Source organism: Salmo trutta, chromosome 33, assembly GCF_901001165.1.
Source record: "Salmo trutta chromosome 33, fSalTru1.1, whole genome shotgun sequence".
In the NCBI taxonomy this organism is placed as follows: Eukaryota; Metazoa; Chordata; class Actinopteri; order Salmoniformes; family Salmonidae; genus Salmo; species Salmo trutta.
Window position 1 is genome coordinate 10,311,262 of NC_042989.1, and position 24,525 is coordinate 10,335,786.

A 24,525-nucleotide genomic window follows, 5' to 3' on the forward strand; every position below is an offset into this window, starting at 1 on the left:
CTTTGAAAGACCGGGTCCTGAAAAAGTTTACAATCATAAAATCACCTTGTCCCAACATGCATGGCAAGTAAAAGAAAAGTCATTGTAACTTGTCCACACTGCAAACTGAAGTTAAATAAGAAAAACTTAAACATATTTACGAAGAAATCATACACATTGCTTTGAAACGGTGTCCAAGGAAAGATTTTTGGCATGTGAGTGCATTGATGTGAGAAATGGTGTGTTTGCAGTCAAATACATTTTCTGGTCCAGAAACACCCATACATGTTGTGAAAAATACTTGGGCTAATTCAGTTCCAACTGTGTTCCAGCTGTTATGCATGCCGGAGTATTAAAAAGCTGTTGAATTGTACTTTTTCTTTACTTTCACATACACTGTGTTCACAGAAACATTGCTTGGATCTTGTCCCCTGGACCTTGGACTTTTGGTGTGGATGATCAGGTTAGATATTCCTTTAAATTATTCCACTGAACTGTACCATTTGATTGTCATTAGTTTATTGAAAAGTGTACCTTGTTCACACCACAGGGACTACCAAAGCAAGGTTTCTCAAACAACTGTGGTGTGTTTTGTTTTGATGGTAAGATGCTGGCTATTTAGTATATCATGTAAGTCATATTTTCTGTTATAACATATGAAAAGTTATTCTTTCCGTGCTTGCAAAGCACACTATTGTTATTGCTCATACTTTTTCTTGTTTATTATTCTTGACACTTTTTGGGACCTATTTCCTACAGTTTTTACACTACATACACAATTCATACATCAGACTCCTGCAGAGCTGGATGCTGATGTGACATGCTGTGACTTCTTGGGGGGGAAATGTCTTGGGGGGGGGGGTGTATTATGATTTACTATTATTATTATTATCATAACTATCAAACTTAACAACCTACTCTTTAACTTACAGTACGCTCTGTACATTGCAATGGAAGCACAGTGTGATTTCACTGAGCTATGTATAGATTATGAAATTCTCATCACTAGTGGAGGTTTTTTGGGATACTCATCTGATTGTGTGATTTTCTTTTTCAAACATGCAGCAAATTAGGTGACGGTGGTGGCTAGTTCTCCTGCAGAACTTTCCCATGCCTTAAGTATTGAACATTATTTAAAAAAATCATTTGTTTCACTGTAGCCAGACTGACCTGAATATATGTTCATATTGAATGGATGTCATTCTCTCACTAAGGTCTGAAGAAGAGGTTGAAAGATTGAAAAAGGCGGCGAAAACAAAACGCACTACAGGTGGGTGTCATAGGATGAGTGGTAATGTATAGTCTTAAACCAACCCCCCCCCCCCGCAATGTATTTCAGGAATATGTAGAAGATGCCCCCCCCCCCCCCCCCCCCAAGTCACTGCATGTCACATCAGCATCCAGCTTTGCAGGATCAGGTACTGTACAGGCTATTAGCTAAAGTAAGGTGCATTCTTGTACACACATCCTTAGAGCTTCACTTACATTACTTAATGACCACAATGTTTTCTTTCTAGACTATACTGAAAACAAAATGCATGGCGAACTGGGAGCTGTGAACTGGGTATGTAGTCTACTGTGTGTAATACTGAAGGCTTGATGCATGGCAAGATATACATTTACATTTAAGTCATTTAGCAGACACTCTTATCCAGAGCGACTTACAAATTACTAGTTGTGATGACTTGTTGAGTAGTTATAAATATCACTGAAAACCTCTAGTAATAGTGGGTTTTGTTTGCATGGTGGTATTGTGAAAGTGGAGTGTAGTTTGACTTGATCACCCAATGAGGCACTACTCTAAATATTTATTCTTCCTTTTTCTTCAAGGAAGCAGATGTTTTTCTAAGGGGCACCCTAGAGGCAGCAAGGTGGTGTGAACTCCACAAGTTTTAAAGGCACTGTTTCCCTCCCTAGTGTAATTGGGATGGACGGGGAAGACACATTACAACCCTTAAAGAACTATGGTTGTATGATGGAGGGGGAAGACACATTACAACCCTTAAAGAACTACGGTTGTATGATGGACAGGGAAGACACATTACAACCCTTAAAGAACTATGGTTGTATGATGGACAGGGAAGACACATTACAACCCTTAAGGAACTACGGTTGTATGGACAGGGAAGACACATTACAACCCTTAAAGAACTATGGTTGTATGATGGACAGGGAAGACACATTACAACCCTTAAAGAACTACGGTTGTATGATGGACAGGGAAGACACATTACAACCCTTAAGGAACTACGGTTGTATGATGGCCTGAATGAAGAGGAAAATATTCTCCTCAAGTAACCATTCATGTTACAGAGATATGAGATGTTCTATGTGGAGGCAGTTGACAAGAAAATTACTGTCTTTGCCTCTTTTGAGGAGCAGGAGTGAAGCCATTTTTGAGGAGTGGTCAAACCTTGTTTTTGTCTGCGGTGTTAATTGTTTCATGTTGTTCAGTAAAGATGTAGAAGTCACCGACGTCTCTGATCTCTTTACTTGAGCTGGTATAACTTCATGTACAAAGCACATTCAACTTGTCAGTATAGTCTGTCTCCATTCTCAAGGGTTAAGTAAATGGTATAAATCAGAATAGGTAGTAACTGTGTATATATGCTCAATGAAATCTAATTCAATTTATAACATTTATCAACACAATTTTAACAGTACATGACATAAGTCTTTTCACAGCAACCATATCAGTAGCTTGTTTCAACTATAACACATCTGCTGGTACCACTTTAATATTTCATACACTCTTCAAAAATGAAATACGTTTATTCAACGTGTGTGACTGTGAAACCTCAGATGGAAAAAAAAAGTGGGTGGGGTCAAACATTTGACTGCCCACATTGAGCCTAGCCTTGAATTGCATACTGCAGTCAGGGGTGTTTGGCTTGGTTGTGTTTTGGAGGACGCACGGCTCTCGACCTTCGTCTCTCTTGAGTCTGTATGGGAGTTGCAGCGATGAGACAAGACTAATTACCAATTGGATACCACTTTTTTTTTTTAAGTCTCCTAAATATCGCCATCTACTGTACCTGTGGGCGTTGCTACCACAACTTTCGATGAAGAGTAGCCCCACTTTACTCTTGGATTCTTTGTGTGTATATAAATATCACTGGTCTGCTTGATTCAAATAATTTTCCAAAACCCTCACTAGGATAGGTGACTGCAAAATGATGCATAGTGCATATCAGTGGATTCAGCCTGCCCTATCTATCTAATACATTCTGAATACTGCTGTGCCGGTTGAGATTTCCCCCCCAAGTATATAACATGCAAACATTTTATTTGGCATGAGTAAAGTTACTAAAAATATAAAATACAAAGCCAACCCAAGAAGCTAAAACAATCAAAAACAACTGTAGCATTAACTTTACAGAAAACATTGATACACTTCAGTATGTACAAAAAATAAATCTAAGAATCCCAAATGAAGCAACAAATGTAGCATCTTTCACGATCTGTCTAATAAAGTAGTGAAAAATTGTTCCTGAAAGTCAACAGCTGAAGCCTATAATAGAAAATGCATATCTGTCATGATGGAAATACCCTTCCTAAATCTTCTATAAAAGTCTGAGGTGAGCCCTTTTTAATTGAAATCCAAAATCCGAATGAAACATGTCCCTCAAGTTCAGTAATAGTCTGTTAAAGCTGTGTTTATATAGAACAAGACGGTCTGTGATCAAATGGCCTGCATCACTGTGAGCTGGCACACTGCATACTCCATATTCTTCTTAAAGACTTGGTAGGATGGCACCACCGGCAGCACCAGGTGGTTAGAGCTGGGTTGGCTCTTGGGAAAGGCCCCGGCCGGGTCCAGGGGGTTGAGGAAGGATAAGGTGGGGTTGGGGCTGAATCCTATGGCTGGCACCACATCAGCGGATGTGGCATAGATAAGCACGTCCTCTAGCGATGTTGCACATCTGCCAACTGAAACCAGTGAACAGAGAGACTGGTGAGGATGGGTAATATATGGAGACAGACAGGGACATTCATGTGCTTGTGTTCATTTTACTGAATAGACTTGTACAATGTCTGAATAGCCTTTGAGTGTGTATTTTTAATCATCACATGAATCAATCAGTCATTGGAGGTCAAAGTACCTTCACACTCCACTAGGTAATGTCTCCAGAAGGTGACCACAGCACTCTCCTTCCCTGTGGTCTCTTCCTGTTCTGAAAACTTAACAGTGAAGAGGGCAGACATGGTCTCAGCAGTCAGCTTGTCAGGAGAGGAACAGAACAGACTAACAAAGGCCCCCGGAAACATCTGGACCTGGTCAAACACACCAAGGATTTTCAAACCTTCACAGAACCTAAAAACACAAAAAGGTTAAACAAAATATAGTTAGAGGCCCAGTAAAATCCAAATTGTGATCTTCATATATATATATATATATATGAGGTTGGAATAATACTGTGAAAATTATGATAATGCCCTTTTAGTGTAAGAACTGTTTGAAAAGACCGCCTGAAATCTCAGCCAGTTTTGACCAACCTGGTGACATCACCAAGCAGTAAATTAGTTAATCATCCAATAAGAAAGAGTCCCAAACCTCTCTGCCAATAACAGCCAGTTTTACGTTTTCCACTCCCCACAAGACCAGTACCAGACAGTTCTAGCAAAACTCTTGCTTGAGAAATTGCTCTTTGCTAAGAAGCTATTATGGTTTCTTTTTTACCATTTCAATTAAAAACAAGTAAGGTACTTAATTGTTACCCAGAAATGGCTGCATTGGACCTTTAACATATAGTTAACAAAAACCAGGCTCACAATGTCTTAAACATAGTTACAGTGCATTCGGACCCCTTGACTTTTTCCTCAATCTACACACAATACCCCATAATGACAAAGCGAAAACAGGTTCAGAAATGTTTGCAAATTTATTTAAAATAAAAAACAGAAATACCTTATTTACATAAGTAAACAGACCCTAAGCTATGAGACTCGAAACTGAGCTCAGGTGCATCCTGCTTCCATTGATCATCCTTGAGATGTCTCTACAACTTGGAGTCCACCTGTGGTAAATTCAATTGATTGGACATGATTTGGAAAGGCACACACCTGTCTATATAAGGTCCCACAGTTGACAGTACATGTCAGAGCAAAAACCAAGCATTGAGGTCGAAGGAATAGTCTGTAGAAATCTGAGACAGGATTGTGTCGAGGCACAGATCTGGGGAAGGCAACCAACAAATGTCTGCATCATTGAAGGTTCCCAAGAACACAGTGGCCACCATGACTATTTAATGGAAGAAGTTTGGAACCACCAAGACTCTTCCTAGAGCTGACCGCCCGGCCAAACTGAGCAATCAGGGGAGAAGGGCCTTGGTCAGGGAGGTGACCAAGAACCCGATGGTCACTCTGACAGAGCTCCAAAGTTCCTCTGTGGAGATGGTTGTCCTTCTGGAAGGTTCTCCCATCTCTGCAGCACTCCATCAATCAAACCTTTATGGTATAGTGGCCAGACAGAAGCCACATGACAGCCAGCCTGGAGTTTGCCAAAAGGCACCTAAAGGACTCAGACCATGAGAAACAAGAATTCTCTGGTCTGATTAACCCAAGATCAAACTCTTTGCCTGAATGCCAAGCGTCACGTCTGGAGGAAACCTGGCACCATCCCTATGGTGAACCGTGGTGGCAGCATCATGCTGTGGGGATGTTTTTCAGCGGCAGGGACTGGGAGACTAGTCAGGATCAAGGCAAAGATGAACGGAACAAAGCACAGAGGTACTTAATGAAAACCTGCTCCAGAGCACTCAGGACCTCAGACTGGGGCGAAGGTTCACCTTACAACAGAACAATAACTAAGCGCACAGCCAAGAAAACGCAGAAGTGGCTTCGAGACAAGTCTCAATGTCCTTGAGTGGCCCAGCCAGAGCCGACTCGAACCAATCAAACATCTCTGGAGAGACCTGACTGGGGCAAAGGTTCACCTTCCAACAGGACAATGACCCTAAGCACACAGCCAAGACAACGCAGGAGTGGCTTCGGGACAAGTCGAACATCTCTGGAGAGACCCTACAGAGCTTGAGAGGATCTGCAGAGAATGGGAGAAACTCCCCAAATACAGGTGTGCCAAGCTTGCACCGTCACACCCAAGAAGACTCGAGGCTGTAATCACTGACAGAGGTCCTTCAACCAAGTACTGAGTAAAGGGTCTGAATACTAATGTAAATGTGATAGTTAATTTCTTAAAAACCTGTTTTTTGCTTTGATATTGTGTGTAGATTGATGAGGGAATTATTTTTGAAATCCATTTTAGAATAAGGCTGTAACGTAACAAAATATGGAAAACGTCAAAGGGTCTGAATACCTTCCGAATGCACTGTATAGTAGAATTCTAATAGTTTAAAATAGTCTACGTTTATGTACTGTATATACTGTACCAGTCAAAATGTTGGACACACCTACTCATTCAAGGTTTTTTTATTTATTTTTTCTATTTTCTACATTGAAGAATAATAACGAACACATCAAAACTATGAAATAACATATGTAGTAACCCAAAAAATGTTAAACAAATCTAAATATATTTTACATTTTAGAGACTTCAAAGTAGCCACCCTTTGCCTTGAAGACAGCTCTGCACACTCTTGGCATTCTTTCAACCAGCTTCACATGGAATGCTTTTCCTACAGTCTTGAATGAGTTCCCACATATGCTGAGCATTTGTTGGCTGCTTTTCCTTCACTCTGCGGTCCAACTCATCCCAAACCATCTCAATTGGGTTGAGGTCGGGTGATTGGAGGCCAGGTCATCTGATGCAGCACTCCATCACTCTCCTTCTTGGTAAAATAGCCCTTACACAGCCTGGAGGTGTGTTGGGTCACATTTGAAATCTTTTAAATGGGTTTGGAAGAACAGGGAAAGAAAATGGAAAGAAAATACTTAATAGGGCTGACTGACCTATGATCTCTGTTCTGACTTCCTGGTGAGGCCTGATCACCTTCACTAGAAACACTGAAGACATTGGGTGAGATTTACAGTTGAAGTCGGAAGTTTACATAAACTCCTTTTTCAACTACTCCACAAATTTCTTGTTAACAAACTATAGTTTTGGCAAGTTGGTTAGGACATCTACTTTGTGCATGACACAAGTAATTTTTCCAACAATTGTTTACAGACAGATTATTTCACAATTCCAGTGGGTCAGAAGTTGACTGTCCCTTTAAACAGCTTGGAAAATTCCAGAAAATTATGTCATGGCTTTAGAAGCTTCTGATAGGCTAATTGACATCCTTTGAGTCAATTGGAGGTGTACCAGTGGATGTATTTCAAGGCCTACCTTTAAACTCAATGCCTCTTTGATTGACATCATGGGATTTTTTATTTTTTTATTAAAATCAGCCAAGACCTCAGCAAAAACATTGTAGACCTCCACAAGTCTGGTTCATCCTTGGGAGCAATTTCCAAATGCCTGAAGGTACCACGTTCATCTGTACAAACAATAGTACGCAAGTATAAACACCATGGGACCACGCAGCCGTCATACCGCTCAGGAAGGAGACGCGTTCTGTCTCCTAGAGATGAACGTACTTTGGTGAGAAAAGTGCAAATCAATCCCAGAACAACAGCAAAGGACCTTGTGAAGATGCTGGAGGAAACGGGTACAAAAGTATCTATATCAACAGTTAAACGAGTCCTATATCGACATAACCTGAAAGGCCGCTCAGCAAGGAAGAAGTCACTGCTCCAAACCCACCATAAAAAAGCCAGACTACGGTTTGCAACTGCACATGGGGACAAAGATCATACTTTTTGGAGAAATGTCCTCTGGTCTGATGAAACAAAAATAGAATTGTTTGGCCATAATGACCATCGTTATGTTTGGAGTAAAAAGGGGGAGGCTTGCAAGCCGAAGTACACCATCCCAACCGTGAAGCACGGGAGTGGCAGCATCATGTTCTGGGGGTGCTTTGCTGCAGGAGGGACTGGTGCACTTCACAAAATAGATGGCATCATGAGGAAAGAAAATTATGTGGATATATTGAAGTAACATCTCAAGGCATCAGTCAGGAAGTTAAAGCTTGGTCGCAAATGGGTGTTCCAAATGGACAATGACCCCAAGCATACTTCCAAAGTTGTGGCAAAATGGCTTAAGGACAATAAAGTCAAGGTATTGAGGTGGCCATCACAAAGCCCTGACCTCAATCCTATAGAAAATCTGTGGACAAAACTGAAAAAGTGTGTGCGAGCAAGGAGGCCTACAAATCTGACTCAGTTACACCAGCTCTGTCAGGAGGAATGGGTCAAAATTCACCCAACTTATTGTGGGAAGCTTGTGGAAGGCTACCCGAAACGTTTGACCCAAGTTAAACAATTTAAAGGCAATGCTACCAAATACTAATTGAGTGCATGTAAACTTCTGACCCACTGGGAATGTGATGAAAGAAATAAAAGCTGGCATAAATCATTCTCTACTATTATTCTGACATTTCACATTCTTAAAATAAAGTGGTGATCCTAACTGACCTAAGACAGGCAATTGTTACTAGTATTAAATGTCGGGAATTGTGAAAAACTGAGTTGAAATGTGTTTGGCTAAGGTGTATGTAAACTTCCGACTTCAACTGTAAATGGGCTATGTAAACACTCATAATTACGAAGAAGTTTATAATTAGTGTAATTCAGAACACGAGGAGGGAGAGAACGCTGCCCTGAATGAGGGACACCTCTCTCTAGTCTATTTTACCATTACCTCATGGCAGTGGTTCCCAAACTTTTTATAGTCCCTTACCCCCTTCAAACATTCAACCTCCAGCTGTGTACCCCTTCTAGCACCAGGGTCAGCGCACTCTGAAATGTTTTTTTTTGCCATCATTGTAAACCTTCCACACACACTATACAATAAATGTATTAAACATAAGAATGAGTGTGAGTTTCTGTCACAACCCGGCTCGTGGGAAGTGACAAAGAGCTCTTATAGCACAAGGGCACAAATAATAATAATCAATAATTTTGCTCTTTATTTAACCATCTTACATATAAAACCTTATTTCTTCATCGGAAATTGTGAACTCACCACAGGTTAATGAGAAGGGTGTGCTTGAAAGGATGCACATAACTATGCAATGTTGGGTTGTATTGGAGAGAGTCTCAGTCTGAAATAATTTTCCACGCACAGTCTGTGGCTGTATTTAGTTTTCATGCTAGTGAGGGCCGAGAATCCATTTTCACATAGGTACATGTTTGCAAAGGACATCAGTGTCTTAACAGCGCGATTTGCCAAGGCAGGATACTCTGAGCGCAGCCCAATCCAGAAACCTGGCAGTGGCTTCTGATTAAATAAACATTTTACAGAACCGCTTGTTGCAATTTCGATGAGGCTCTCTTGTTCAGGTATCGGTAAGTGGACTGGAGGCAGGGCATGAAAGGGATAACGAATCCAGTTGTTTGTGTCATCCATTTCGGGAATGTACCTGCGTAATTGCGCACCCAACTCACTCAGGTGCTTCGCTATATCACATTTGACATTGTCCGTAAGCTTGAGTTCGTTTGCACAAAAAAAATTCATACTATGATGGAAAGACCTGTGTTGTCCTTGTTAATGCAGACAGAGAAGAGCTCCAACTTCTTAAAGCATAGCCTCAATTTTGTCCCGCACATTGAATATAGTTGCAGAGAGTCCCTGTAATCCTAGATTCAGATCATTCAGGCGAGAAAAAAACATCACCCAGATAGGCCAGTCGTGTGAGAAACTCATCATCATGCAAGCAGTCAGACAAGTGAAAATTATATTCAGCAAAGAAAACTTTAAGCTCGTCTCTCAATTTAAAAAAAACATGTCAATACTTTGCCCCTTGATAACCAGCGCACTTCTGTATGCTGTAAAAGCGTTACATGGTCGCTGCCCATATCATTGCATAGTGCAGAAAAATACACAAGAGTTCAGGGGCCTTGCTTTAAGTTAACCATTTTCCCTGTAGCGTCCAAAACATCTTTCAAGCTGTCAGGCATTCCCTTGGCAGCAAGAGCCTCTCAGTGGATGCTGCAGTGTACCCAAGTGGCGTTGGGAGAAACTGCTTTCACGCACGTTACCACTCCACTACGCCTCCGTCATGGGTTTTGCTCCATCAGTACAGATACCAACACATCTTGACCACCAAAGTACATTTCACAAAGCTGTCCAGGACTTGAAAAATATCCTCTCCTGTTGTCCTGGTTTCCAGGTGTTTGCAAAAGAGGATGTCTTCCTTAGTTGACCCCCCATAAACATAACGGACATATACCAGGAGCTGTGTCAGGCCCGCCACATCTGTTGACTCATCCAGCTGTAACGCATAGAATTCACTGGCTTGTATGCGAAGCAGTAATTGTTTCAAAACATCTCCCGCCATGTCACTGATGCATTGTGAAACAGTGTTGTTTGATGAAGACATTGTCTGTATCGTTTTTTTTGGCCTTTTCCCCCAGCATTGTCCCAGCCATATCCGCGGCAGCAGGAAGAATTAAGTCCTCCACAATAACCTTGCCTGTCCTAGTCACTCGGTAGCTCACCATATAAGACGCTTCTAGCCCCTTCTTATTAATGGTATCTGTTGCTTTTATACATGTCTTACTACTCAAAAGTCGTCTTAATTCTCGCTCAAAAAACTCCCGTGGCTTATTTTCCAAATTGGCATGTTTTGTTTCTAAATGTCTGCGCAAGAGTGAAGGTTTCATCGAGTTGTGAGATAGTACTTTTGCACATATAACAGACTGTGGCTGAGGAAAGGCACTACTCCCCATATAAGTGAACCCCAAATCAATGTAGTTCTCATCATATTTGCGCCTCTTCGATAGTCCAACGTCCCTGTCTGTTGTTCGGTGCTTTCCCGGGTAAGGGGGCAGTAGCTCTTCGGCTGCATCAGATTCACATCTGTCAGTGTCCATGCTAGCTAGAATAACAACAAATGTAGAGTTACTGATGCTAGCATTGGAAGTGCTCGTGGAAGCAGAACAAGTAGCAGTACTACCAGTAGAGCTGGTATGTGTCTCCATGGACGCGGGCCGTACTTTTTTTTAACCATTTATCAATTTTCGAGAAAACGGAATGAGCAGCAGCTACGTTTGGCTACATATGGAATTTGGTAAATATTCATATTTGTTTCTTCACAACGCTTGAAAGAATAGACACAGATCCCTTCATATAGGAGACCATCTCACCGGAAGGGAAGTTCGCTGTAGTAGTAGCATCACCACATCTCCTGCAGAGGGTGCCAAATTATAGTTGACCATTGCAGTACCTTCATACCCTTGGGTGAGGGTTACTTGACTATTGTAGCGGAACATATTAACGCTTGCTTGATGAAATGCTTGTAAGTCATTTTCTATTAGGTTGAGACTTAGTTTCAAAAGGGAGGAAATGTTGTGGAAAATTACATAATTAGTCATGCTATCCTGTGTTTTACTGCTTAAAGAACTGTCTCTTGTTATATGCAAGTATTTCTTTGCTGATGCAGGCTTGTCTTTGTGTGACTTAGTCACAAGGGCGTATAGCTAAGAGCCATTTGTGCGACCGCAGCATGTGACACATGCTGTGGTTGCACTATCTGAAGGACTTAATCTGTGTGGAAACGGGCAGGAAGGAACAGAGAATAGTGTGAGCCCTCATGCTATCAAAGTCAGCTATCTTAACATACAAGCTTTTGTATACTATGTTCCGGCCATTTTATACACATCTGCTAACTGTCATATAGATAAGATGAGGTACTTTCTATAAAATGAGAGGGACAACTGTGTTCATTGAGCTTTCAACTATGCACTGTTGAGTGGATGGTTGATTCTCCATTTTGCAAATCTTATAATAAAGTGTAGTTTAAAATAATCTGCAGTCTCTCTTCCCTTTGATTAGAATTACCACGACAGTGGCTACTTTGAAGAATCTCAAATATAAAATATATTTTGATTTGTTTAATACTTTTTTGGTTACTACATGATTCCATATGTGCTATTTCAGTTTTGATGTCTTTACTATTATTCTACAATGTAGAAAATAGTAAAAATAAAGAAAAATCCTGGAATGAGTAGGTGTGTCCAAACTTTTGACTGGTACTGTATGTTTGAGCAACAATAAAAACAAATTGAGAAATGGTGAAACTAGGGATGCATGATATATCGGTGAACACATCGGAATCAGCTGATATTAGCTAAAAATGCCAACATCGGTATTGGCCCGATGTCTAGTTCAATGCTGATGTGCAAAACCGATGTCAAAGCTGACATGCATACCTATAGGTACATGACGTAATGACGCCAAGTAAAATTTTGCGCTACATTTGCAACACAGCATTTCTAACCTAGCCCACAATGTCTGCTGTGTGGACCGAGCAGTCATTTGAAAGAGTAAGACATTTTCCACGAGACAACTCAAAGGCGAAATCCATTAACGCCAAGATAATGGAATTCATTGCCCTTGACAATCAACTGTTCTCTGTCGTGGGTGATGTTGGATTTCGCGACTAGTCGAGCACCGGTACACACTAACGTCACCAAATGCGCAATTTTTCAGATGTTGCCCTACCGGAGTTACACAGTAATAGCGTCACAACATACTATGGAACACCATTTGGTTCTTTGCATGTCAAAAAAGATACGCGTCAAAGATTTCGTACAACGCTGTGTACTACTCCCTTCGCAGAACTAACAGAACTAACTAGAATAGAAAGAGTGGGAGGCCCTGGTGCACAACTGAGCAAGAGGACAAGTACATTAGAGTGTCTAGTTTGAGAAACAGATGCCTCACAAGTCCTCAAATGGCAGATTCATTAAATAGTACCCGCAAAACACCAGTCTCAACGTCAACAGTGAAGAGGCGACTCCGGATTCCTCTGTCCAGTGTCTGTGTTCTTTTGCCCATCTTAACCTTTTCTTTTTATTGGCCAGTCTGAGATATGGCTTTTTCTTGGCAACTCTGCCTAGAAGGCCACCTCTTGCTCAGTTGTGCACCGGGGCCTCCCACTCCTCTTTCTATTTTGGTTATAGCCAGTTTGCGCTGTTCTGTGAAGGGAGTAGTACACAGTGTTGTACAAGATCTTCAGTTTCTTGACAATTTCTCGCATGGAATAGCCTTCATTTCTCAGAACAAGAATAGACTGACGAGTTTCAGAAGAAAGCTTTGTTTCTGGCCATTTTGACCTTGTAATCGAACCCACAAATGCTGATGCGCCAGATACTCAACTAGCCTAAAGAAGACCAGTTTTATTGCTTCTTTAATCAAAACAACAGTTTTCAGCTGTGCTAACATAATTGCAAAAGGGTTTTCTAATGATCAATCAGCCTTTTAAAATGATAAACTTGGATTGGCTAACACAACGTGCCATTGGAACACAGGAGTGATGGTTGCTGATAATGGGCCTCTGTACGCTTATGTAGATATTCCATTAAAAAAAATCAGTTTCCAGCTACAATAGTCATTTACAACATTAACAATGTCTACACTGTATTTCTGATCAATTTGATGTTAGTTTAATAGACAAAAAAGGTGCTTTTCTTTCAAAAGTGACCCCAAACATTTGAACGGTAGTGTACGTAAATGCCAACAAAATATATTTTTGGTCAGTGTGGTGTGTGTGTGTGTAACCTTTATTTAACTAGGCAAGTCAGTTATTTACAATGACGGCCTACCCAGGCCAAACCCAGACGATGCTGGGCCAATTGTGCGCTACCCTATGGGACTCCCAATTACGGTCGGATGTGATACAGCCTGGATTCAAACCATGGACTGTAGTGACGCCTCTTGCACTGAGTGCCTTAGACCCCACGTCCATGTGTTAACTATACTATAATGATTAAAAGGCCGCAAAACAAATTAATATTGGTATCGGTTTTTTTTGCCAAGGAAAATATTGGATATCGGTATCGGCTAAAAATGTCATATTGGTGCATCACTAGGTGAAACGGTCAAAAAGGTACTCGTAAAAACATCGACATACAAACCTTTGGAAGGGTAACTGCATTCTTGTGATTAGGTGGAAGCTCACAATATCTTCAACAAGTGTGTCTTTGTCAGAAAGGCTGTCAACTGGTCTCATGCACCCAGCCACTTCCAGGTATTCTGAAGCTGACTGCATTGCCTCTCTCAATTCCTCCAAGGATCTAGATTCCTGAATCTGAAGCAAAAGAGTTGGCAAATGAGTTAAAGCCTTTCAGTGTTTCCCCTAGGATTTCTTTCTTTCTGTGACAATGACTGTGAGAAGGTCACTTATGTTGCAATTTTTAAAGGACATTCTACTCCGAGAAAAATGTATAATATAACCTGTAGTCCAACTGATGCAGCATAGCTGCTTTAAATGAATATGCTGAAGCATGGCGTTGCCCATCTGCATTTACCTCATTGAAAACGCCCAAGACTCAATGCATCAAACACTACAAATATACACTCTAACTTGTCACGCCAGGGTTTTTTCTGGATCAAAACAGGGCTTAGGTGGTGGGCATGATGGGGGTGTGGTAGTGGTCGTGGCCAATGGCATGGTATCCGACTGAACATTTTAACATTTTAACATCTCCGCTTGGCCGCAGAGACAAAACGTTGCTTTTTTAAAGACAATTTCCTGCAATTCTACACATTTTGCCACAGGGCGGAGAGAAGACTATGGTTTTAAAGCTAGTTTCCTGCAATTCAACACATTTTGAAATGGCATATGTTGTGTTCTTGTGTAATCTGAGTGACTCAAACCTTATAACAAGATCCATGTCAAACCATGACATTTTGGATTTTTTTTATTCTACTTGACTGTCCAGTTTTTAATTTGTCGATTATTAGTTCTCAAAGATTACCTTATTTAAAAATATATTAGGTTCATTATGTTTTCTACATACTTCATATTTGGTTTTAGTCATTTAAGTTTACACTGAAAATGTTTAATATTTTTTTGAGTGGCAATGATTTAGCAATGAATAGTCAATTAGGTAGCCATAGGGTGGTCCAGCGTTCATATACTGCAGCGGTATCTTTATCTTTCCTCTATCTGTCCTATCCAATTAAAAAAATTGGGGGGAGAAGTGCAACTGCGCCACATTTAAAAATAATCTATCTATAATCTATTCAGCACCTAAGAGAAAAAAGAGACATGGTAAAAGATGTACCTTCTTGACTTTGTCTGTGAATCCAGTGTTGCCCATGTCCTCCACAGTGAGAGGAGTATCCCTGGGGAAGTTGAACAGGTGCTGGTATAGAGCCCTGGAGAAGAAGCCCAGAGGAGGTCCCCCGTGGATCAGACTCAGGGACAGCAGACACCCTACGTCAAAGTAGACATCCTCCCTCAGAGCTAGGAAAAACAGAACATAGAAATTAGCCAATTTTAAAAAATGTATTATACCTTTGTTTAACCAGGTAGGCAAGTTGAGAACAAGTTCTCATTTACAGCTGCGACCTGGCCAAGATAAAGCAAAGCAGTTCGACACATACAACAACACAGAGTTACACATGGAGTAAAACAAACATACAGTCAATAATACCATACAAAAACAAGTCTATATACAATGTGAGCAAATGAGGTGAGATAAGGGAGGTAAAGGCAATAAAAAGGCCACGGTGGCGAAGTAAATACAATATAGCAATTAAAAAACACTGGAATTGTAGATTTGCAGTAGGTGAATGTGCAAAGTAGAAATACTGATGTGCAAGGGAGCAAAATAAATAAATAAATACAATAGGGGATGAGGTAATTGTTTGGGCTATTTATAGATGGGCTATGTACAGGTGCAGTGATCTGTGACCTGCTCTGACAGCTGGTGCTTAAAGCTGGTGAGGGAGATAAGTGTTTCCAGTTTCAGAGATTTTTGTAGTTCGTTCCAGTCATTGGCAGCAGAGAACTGGAAGGAGAGGCGGCCAAAGGAGGAATTGGCCCTGGGGGTAACCAGTGAAATACACCTGCTGGAGCGCGTGCTACGGGTGGGTTTTGCTATGGTGACCAGCGAGCTGAGATAAGGCGGGACTTTACCTAGCAGGGTCTTGTAAATGACCTGGAACCAGTGGGTTTGGCGACGAGTATGAAGCGAGGGCCAGCCAACGAGAGCGTACAGGTCGCAGTGGTGGATAGTATATGGGGATTTGGTGACAAAACGGATGGCACTGTGATAGACTGCATCCAATTTGTTGAGTAGGGTGTTGGAGGCTATCCTACCGAAGTCGAGGATCGGTAGGATGGTCAGTTTTACGAGGGCATGTTTGGCAGCATGAGTGAAGGATGCTTTGTTGCGAAATAGGAAGCCAATTCTAGATTTAACTTTGGATTGAAGATGTTTGATATGAGTCTGGAAGGAGAGTTTACAGTCTAACCAGACACCTAGGTATTTGTAGTTGTCCACATATTCTAAGTCAGAACCGTCCAGAGTAGTGATGCTGGGCGGGCGGGCTGGTGTAGGCAGAAGAGCATGCATTGGAGGCTACGGAAGGAGAGTTGTATGGCATTGAAGCTCGTCTGGAGGGTAGTCAACACAGTGTCCAAAGAAGGGCCAGAAGTATACAGAATGGTGTCGTCTGCGTAGAGGTGGATCAGACTCACCAGCAGCAAGAGCGACATCCTTGATGTATACAGAGAAAAGAGTTGGCCCAAGAATTGAACCCTGTGGCACCCCCATAGAGACTGCCAGAGGCCCAGACAACAGACCCTCCGATTTGACACACTGAACTCTATCAGAGAAGTAGTTGGTGAACCAGACAAGGCAATCATTTGAGAAACTGAGGCTGTTGAGTCTGCTGATGAGGATGTGGTGATTGACAGAGTCGAAAGCCTTGGCCAGGTCAATGAATATGGCTGCACAGTATTGTTTCTTATCGATGGCGGTTAAGATATCGTTTAGGACCTTGAGCGTGGCTGAAGTGCACCCATGACCAGCTCTGAAACCAGATTGCATAGTGGAGAAGGTACGGTGGGATTCGAAATGGTCGGTAATCTGTTTGTTAACTTGGCTTTCGAAGACCTTAGAAAGGCAGGGTAGGATAGATATAGGTCTGTAGCAGTTTGGGTCAAGAGTGTCCCTCCCTTTGAAGAGGGGAATGACCGCAGCTGCTTTCCAATCTTTGGGAATCTCAGACGACACGAAAGAGAGGTTGAACAGACTAGTAATAGAGGTTGCAACAATTTCGGCAGATAATTTTAGAAAGAAAGGGTCCAGATTGTCTAGCCCGGCTGATTTGTAGTGGTCCAGATTTTGCAGCTCTTTCAGAACATCAGCTGACTGGATTTGGGAGAAGGAGAAATGGGGAAGGCTTGGGCGAGTTGCTGTGGGGGGTGCAGTGCTGTTGACCGGGGTAGGGGTAGCCAGGTGGAAAGCATGGCCAGCCGTAGAAAAATGCTTATTGAAATTCTCAATTATAGTGGATTTATCGATGGTGACAGAGTTTCCTATCCTCAGTACAGTGGGCAGCTGGGAGGAGGTGCTCTTATTCTCCATGGACTTTACAGTGTCCCAGAACTTTTTAGAGTTTGTGTTGCAGGAAGCAAATTTCTGCTTGAAAAGACTAGCCTTGGCTTTTCTAACTGCCTGTGTATATTGGTTTCTAACTTCCCTGAAAAGTTGCATATCACGGGGGCTGCTAATGCAGAACGCCACCGGATGTTTTTGTGCTGGTTAAGGGCAGTCAGGTCTGGAGAGAACCAAGGGCTATATCTGTTCCTGGTTCTAAATTTCTTGAATGGGGCATGCTTATTTAAGATGGTGAGGAAGGCATTTTTAAAGAATAACCAGGCATCCTCTACTGACGGGATGAGGTCAATATCCTTCCAGGATACCCGGGCCATGTCGATTAGAAAGGCCGCTGAAGTGTTTCAGGGAGCGTTTGACAGTGATGAGTGGAGGCCGTTTGACCGCTGACCCATTACAGATACAGGCAATGAGGCAGTGATCGCTGAGATCTTGGTTGAAAACAGCAGAGGTGTAGTTAGAGGGCAAGTTGGTTAGGATGATATCTATGATGGTGCCCGTGTTTACGGTTTTGGGGTTATACCTGGTAGGTTCATTGATAATTTGTGTGAGATTGAGGGCAACAAGCTTAGATTGTAGGATGGCCGTGGTGTTAAGCATGTCCCAGTTTAGGTCACCAAGCAGCACGATCTCTGAAGATAGATGGGGGGCAATCAGTTCACATATGGTGTCCAGAGCACAGCTGGGGGCAGAGGGTGGTCTATAGCAAGCGGCAACGGTGAGAGACTTGTTTTTAGAGAGGTGGATTTTTAAAAGTAGAAGTTCAAATTGTTTGGGTACAGACCTGGATAGTGGGACAGAACTCGTATAACTCAATACATAGAAGCTGAAAACCTATAGAAACCACATCCCCAGTGTTTGATAACAATATAACTCCAAAATATATTGCTGAGAGATTAACCACATTTCCATTTAATTTTTGGTTTTTAAACAACTAATTGACCGACGTTGGTTCAATCATTTTTTTCAATCATTTTTTGTGTGAGATCAATGCGCACACGGTACAGTTTCTCTAGAGATAAATCCGATCCAGCCTGAACTGTGCGATGCAGTAGGGAGTTGTAGTTTCCAACAGGCCAATATTCTACATAGTTTAGCGCATAAAATGTGGTAATTCAAAAAACAATGACCATAATCCATTGCGCATCTACTTGTCCGATCTGTGTTTCTTTTACGCCTGCTACAGAAGAGATGGAAAAATGCACGATCGATATTACAGTAAAACAGACAGATCTTAGTACAGATATTACAGTAACACAGACAGATCCTAGTACAGCTATTACAGTAACACAGACAGAGATAGATTGTGAGGGGATATAGAGAGCAGCCGTTGCTTCGAGAGGTATGAAAATACAAAATCTAAGTGATTGATAGTTGATATTCAGCAGTCATAAAAGTATGCTTTATTTACTTTGAAAAATTACAAAATAGTGATTTTATCAGATAGGATAGACAGCTTTATAGAGATAAGATGACTTGGAATGAAATAATAAAGTAATCAAATACAACAAATGTAAAATACACAACTGAAATCATTTATTAAAGTAAAGTGGATAAATGGTCATTAAGTGATAAGCAGTAATGGGCAGTCACTACCATCATGGGACTTTTATTAATTGTTATATTCTGTGTTGTTACAGCATTCAATCGAAACCAAAATCGGTGATTATTTTTTATAATCGAACACAAAAAGCACTAATCGCTCAGCACGACCAAAACGTAACTACAAATGTGAGTTTATGACCCCAGACTCAGCAAGGGATGGTGGTAGTGTGAGTTTATGATAGAGAGCTGGAGCGTGTTTTGTACAAGGGGGGGGGGGGGGGGGGGGGTTATTGACCTACCTTGTGCGTCGAGGGTCAGGTTCTTGGCACCATCGGGACCTTCAAAGATGGTGTTTTGCAGCTGCTGCACCAGGAGGCTGAGGAAGCGTCGGGTGTTGCCGGGGCTGGGAATGCGCTTGCTGCTTGTAAATCTCACCGCCAGGGCATGGGACGGCTTGAAGTCGCTCCTCTTCACTAGCTCCATGGCAGCCTCCAGGACCTTGTTCCCACTCACCACCACTGGCATGGACGGGTGGTGCTGTGATATCTGACTGGCAAGCTCCTGTAGGATCTCTTTAGCAGAGCTTCCCGACAACGATGGCCTGCCCATCATTAAAAACAATCTGTTTATCTCCAATATGGCTGATGTGTTCTTAGTACAGCATGTAAGGAAAGACTAAACAATTGCCCTGGAAAACATCTGGACTTGGTCTATGTCGCCAATAATAATAATAATTATTATTTGTACGTATTTTATTTTTATTGATAGATACCGTGAATAAGTAGTTATTGAGATATGGAGAGAGGGACATAGAATGAAAAATGGCGCGGTCGGGATTTGAACCCACGCCTCCAGAGACACTGTGTGGTCCAGGGCCGACAGCACTATCAATAGACCAGCCCCTGACTGAAGGGCGCCACGGATTTTTGTCTGAAGACCGTGCTAGACAATAATGTACAGTACCTTTTACAAACTATGGGTGATTGGCGAGGGGTCAGGATAAGACTCCTTTTAGAAGACCTGCTTCTTCTTTGCCCAGCGGGCTGTGGAGAGTCAGTGTGTCTGGGTAGTGAAGCTAAACAAGAAAGAAGACTAAGATTATAACAGAGATGTAGAGACTTCATACACACCATAATAAAAATCAGTTCTTCATTCCTATCATAACTGGTCTGGTCATAACTTCACTTTCCAGTTAGACCAAAACAAATACAGTACGGCAAATAGACTACCTGTTGCATCCACAGCTGCTGCACAGTCCTCACAAGCCCAGTCAGTCTCAAAAGCGTTGAGGGAAGCACACTTTCGGTGGGTACCTCTTGAGCCACAGAGCATGCAACGTAATATCTGAAACCATCTGAAAACCAAAAAGACATACGAGACTCAAATTTATTTGAGTAATAAACACATTTTGCCAGTCAACCATTTCAGCCACACCCACACTACAGTAGAGCTTACCCAGTGCGTGAAGAGTTCGTCCGACCACTAAGGGAGAGACATTTGTTGGCATCACAGTGTTGGTACACCTGCAGTAACTCTCCATAGGCATTTTCTTCCAGCTCCCAGGCTGCATCTCTATGGCACACAGATACAGAATACTTTAGCTAAAACTCATAATGCCACAACACTAATAGAATAGAAATTAGTCTTCTGCTCTGCTTTCAACCCCCCCCCCCCCCACCCCACATACTGTAGACCCTGGAAAAGGCACAGGACAGTGATGAATAATGTTCTAGAAGGTGACTAATACCTCTCTGGTATGTGGATTCCCATCCGGAGCATCTCCTGCTGGAACATGTCCTTGTTGTTGCACAGAGTGCATCTGAAGAAGAACATGGCAGCACTGTGAGCCTGGTTCTGGTGGAATAGATAGAAAATAGATAAGAGACTGCATGCAGTCACTTACAATTTACGGTTTTATGAAGCATTCATAAACCCTCTGTAAGACCTCCATAGGTGCTTCACAAATCACTTATATGCCAATGTAATGCTAGATAGAGGTTGGAATAAGTGTTATGCCACATTATGTAAAGCCCTGTTACAACACCTTCTATATAGTATGAAGTTGCTTATAAAGAAGGTGTTCACACATTCACTCAAGAGGGTCACTGCTAGTTTGGATGTAAGTACCTGCACACAGTCTCTGTGAAACCAGCTTCCATGGCAGGCAGGACACTTGAGGACAGAGTAGGAGAGAACGGCCTCTATGGGGTCCAGACACACTGAGCAAGACAGGGGCTCACTGACACAGGACGAGACTGGCAATGACTGGGTGGGACTGTGATTCTTGCAGTAGGAGCTGGGGAAAAACAAGCAGAGGTGCACCAAAGCATTAAGCATGGTTTATGTTTCTGTGAGATAAGAGTGCACATTTCATTCTGATGAAGACCCTTATGACTTAACAATTTTTTTGGAATAAAGGAAATATTTCTAATCTCAAAAACAAGAATTGAGCAGACTTCTCCCCTTGTTACTACGTTTGCCATGGCTGCTGTGGATTATGTTTAGAATCTCTAGACACAAAACATACTGGTCAAATATAATCATGGTTACTTACGGAAATGGGTCTGTGAATTGAAAGATGAATTGGTGTTGTTTGCCACATGGATAATGGACCATTTTCCGGCAGCTTTTGATGTAGCACCCGACTGAGGCACCGTTCTTCTTGCAGACTGCACACTTCTAAAACACAAGGTACACAGAAAGCAAAAATGTACACTGATGACACAATAATGTTTTTGAACAAGAATCCAAGCAACCAGAAACTATTGAAGGCTAAATGTAAAATATGTACAGAACGTTTCTTGTGATAAAAGTGCTACTTAGGCTTGGAGTGGACAAACACTTAGGATTAGGCTAACCCTTATACAAACGTACACCATACTAAACTTGTACAGACTTCACTACTTTCAGTGGTTTCTCAGCAGGGGTGAGCAGCATTTCTGCTCGGTGAGTGATCAAGCTCCTGACCTCTACCTGGTGTGTCAAGCCACTCTGTAAAACTCTATTCTACTGAAACAGCTCAGAGACCATGCGGGCCATGGCAAGCACAGATTTAAATAGAACATATGTTTGTGTGTGTTTTGTACCGTATCACTATGGCAGCAAGCGTCAAAGTGCCTGCTCAGCTGAAGAGGGTGAATGGTACCTGGCCTATAAAGAAACAGTAAAGCAGGCTATATAAATACTCACTCAACATGAATGAACACACTGACTTACTAGTCTGTAGGATCTGCTGACCTCCTGTTTAATATCATCCACCAAGAAGCCATAGATCCCTTCGTTTTCCTCGCCACGCTGATACACTCCACTTGACATCAGCTGGAATATTTAAAAAATCAGAAACCGAAAACATTCTGTACATTTAAGCTTCCTTTAGTAAACAGCTGAACAATAAAACAAATAGATTGCTGCTGTATGAATAATGATATTCCACAATGAGAAAATATTTTTGGTTCAAGCTAGGCCATAATCAATTATTTTAACAATGAGTAATTCTAACATACACACACACTCTCTCTCGCTCTCTCTTACCAGGCAAAAGTAGTGCACAGTGAGTTCATGTGACTTAAGTGTGATCTTCTCGCCATATTTGTCCGGACAATTTTCATTGAGTTTACAAAGTGCACAACCTTAAAATAGAGAGAAGTACCATAACTTTCTGATAGGGTGGTTTGATCATGTGCGTGTGTTCGTTCACCATTGTCATCAAAATGTTATACTACAACAACATAATGGCCTTCATACTGATCACTCACAGTCTATTGAGTATTCCTGCTCAGATCTTCGAATCCTCCTCTTCATTTTCAATAGTCAGCCCGAAACGTAATTCTTCACGTGGAAATTGCCTGAAAAATGAATGTTATAGCTGTATTGGAGAACTTTCAAGATACTACACTGTCAAATACACACTGGGGCCAAGCTCTCTGCCATCCAGGACTTCTATACCAGGCGGTGTCAGAGGAAGGCCATAAAAATGGTCAAAGATTGTTGGTTCCAGTCACCAAGTCTGGAACCAACAGGACCCTGAACAGCTTCTACTCCCAAGCCATAAGGCTGCTAAATAGTTAAACAATTGACAGTTTCTGCACTAACTTGTTTGACTCATCAGATACACTAGACTCGGTACTGGTATCCTGTGTATATAGCCAAGTTATCATTACTCATTGTGTATTTATTCCTTGTGTTATAATTTTTCTATTATTTATTTATATTATTTTCTCTCTGCATTGTTGGGAAGGGCCTGTAAGTAAGCATTTCACTGCTAGTATACACCTGTTATTTAAGAAGCATGTGACAAATAAAATGTAATTTCACCTAGGCTAGTTTGCTTTGTAGAATGGAGCCAATGGAATAGTCCCAAAAGTACAAACTCCCAGCTGAATCAAGCCTACCTCAAACACTCTACTGTTGCATGGAATGTAATTCCTTGAGCACTACAGATACATCATACCAATAAGTGCTATTTGCATGTGAAAATGTCTTGGAATACATTGTCTCCATTGTTTACTTTTTGTTGGTGGGCAAGGGCCCACTCTCTGTGAGTGTGTTAGCTCTGGTCCATGTGCATGTGTCTAATGCGCATGCAGCCAAGATGGTCCAAGGCTTGCCTAATAAATCAGACTTTGACACTAATTCTTGGTATACAGTCTAAAACAAAGACTGCAAAATGGTAGAAATTAACCTTGAAAGACAGAATTTTCATTAAAATCACATTTGAACTTACTTTACCAGTTGTCTGGAAATAACATTATATTTGAACTTACTCTGCAGACTGTCCATGGAGTTGGTCTTTCATCCGGTCCAAAATATCCACAGGAAGTAGTATTATTAAACCAACACCAAAACGCTGGTCTAGCTGTGTTTAGACAAGAAGCCCAATTCTGACATTTTTTCACACTCATTTATATGTTGCCCAAACACAGATCTTCTCAATCAGATCTGATTGGTCAAAAGACCAATTAGTGAATAAAGATCAGAATTGGCCTGCATGTCTAAATGTAGCCGATTGTGTGAAGCGATCAAGATGTTTCGTCATGACCCGAAGCACATGCACACCATGGATACATACTAACGTGTGTTTACATGATTTTGTGCATGTGCCAGGTGATAAAAATGTATGCTTCAGCAAAGCACTCTAAAAAGTTGAGTAAACAATACTTTCCTGTGGATATTTTCTTTCAAATTTCGAGCAGCTGAATGACCAACACCATGGACAGTCTGCAGAGTAAGTTCAAATATAATTGTATTCACTGTTCGTGACAGACAAGGGACGTTTAGTTTTTTTTCTATGTAAATGTACGTGGCGTTTGATTTCACAATTGAAGGCATCGCCACATTTTGTGACTAGTCTGAGGCTTGAGCATGGACCTGACAAAGTTCCCAAAAGTTGTTTGTTTTGTGGACAGAAGTTTTCACAATTCCGCCACTTATCTATCAAAATCTTTGTTAACCTCTCTTGGGTAGGGGGCAGTATTTTCACGGCCGGATGAAAAACGTACCCAAATAAAACTGCCTACTACTCAGGCCCAGAAACTAGAATATGCATATTATTAGTAGATTTGGATAGAAAACACTCTGAAGTTTCTA

The 24,525-nt window shown here is 41.6% G+C and overlaps 1 protein-coding gene and 1 long non-coding RNA gene across 3 annotated transcripts in view; one reads left to right on the top strand and one right to left on the bottom strand.

Annotated features, from left to right (window-relative positions):
• Positions 1 to 907: 907 nt before the first annotated feature.
• On the top strand, positions 908 to 2,153 carry LOC115172374 (uncharacterized). The gene is made up of 4 exons (XR_003871427.1): positions 908 to 1,098; positions 1,194 to 1,249; positions 1,497 to 1,543; positions 1,810 to 2,153. It is a non-coding gene; the product is annotated as an uncharacterized LOC115172374 (long non-coding RNA).
• A 434-nt stretch (positions 2,154 to 2,587) lies between these two features.
• g2e3 (G2/M-phase specific E3 ubiquitin protein ligase) overlaps positions 2,588 to 24,525 on the bottom strand; it is a 26,159-nt gene continuing 4,221 nt past the window's right edge. Inside the window, exons 2-15 of one of the 2 annotated variants that reach the window (XM_029729758.1) lie at positions 22,695 to 22,784; positions 22,471 to 22,568; positions 22,156 to 22,257; positions 21,494 to 21,618; positions 21,067 to 21,235; positions 20,687 to 20,793; positions 20,395 to 20,511; positions 20,169 to 20,293; positions 19,903 to 20,014; positions 19,239 to 19,540; positions 15,052 to 15,233; positions 13,900 to 14,072; positions 4,083 to 4,294; positions 2,588 to 3,909 (exon numbers count right to left, since the gene is read on the bottom strand). In XM_029729758.1, the coding sequence (XP_029585618.1) occupies positions 3,662 to 3,909; positions 4,083 to 4,294; positions 13,900 to 14,072; positions 15,052 to 15,233; positions 19,239 to 19,540; positions 19,903 to 20,014; positions 20,169 to 20,293; positions 20,395 to 20,511; positions 20,687 to 20,793; positions 21,067 to 21,235; positions 21,494 to 21,618; positions 22,156 to 22,257; positions 22,471 to 22,568; positions 22,695 to 22,740 (2,118 nt within the window). In that variant the 5' untranslated portion in view covers positions 22,741 to 22,784 and the 3' untranslated portion in view covers positions 2,588 to 3,661. The remainder of the gene's footprint in view (positions 3,910 to 4,082; positions 4,295 to 13,899; positions 14,073 to 15,051; positions 15,234 to 19,238; positions 19,541 to 19,902; positions 20,015 to 20,168; positions 20,294 to 20,394; positions 20,512 to 20,686; positions 20,794 to 21,066; positions 21,236 to 21,493; positions 21,619 to 22,155; positions 22,258 to 22,470; positions 22,569 to 22,694; positions 22,785 to 24,525) is intronic. The other variant, XM_029729759.1, reaches the window with a different exon arrangement.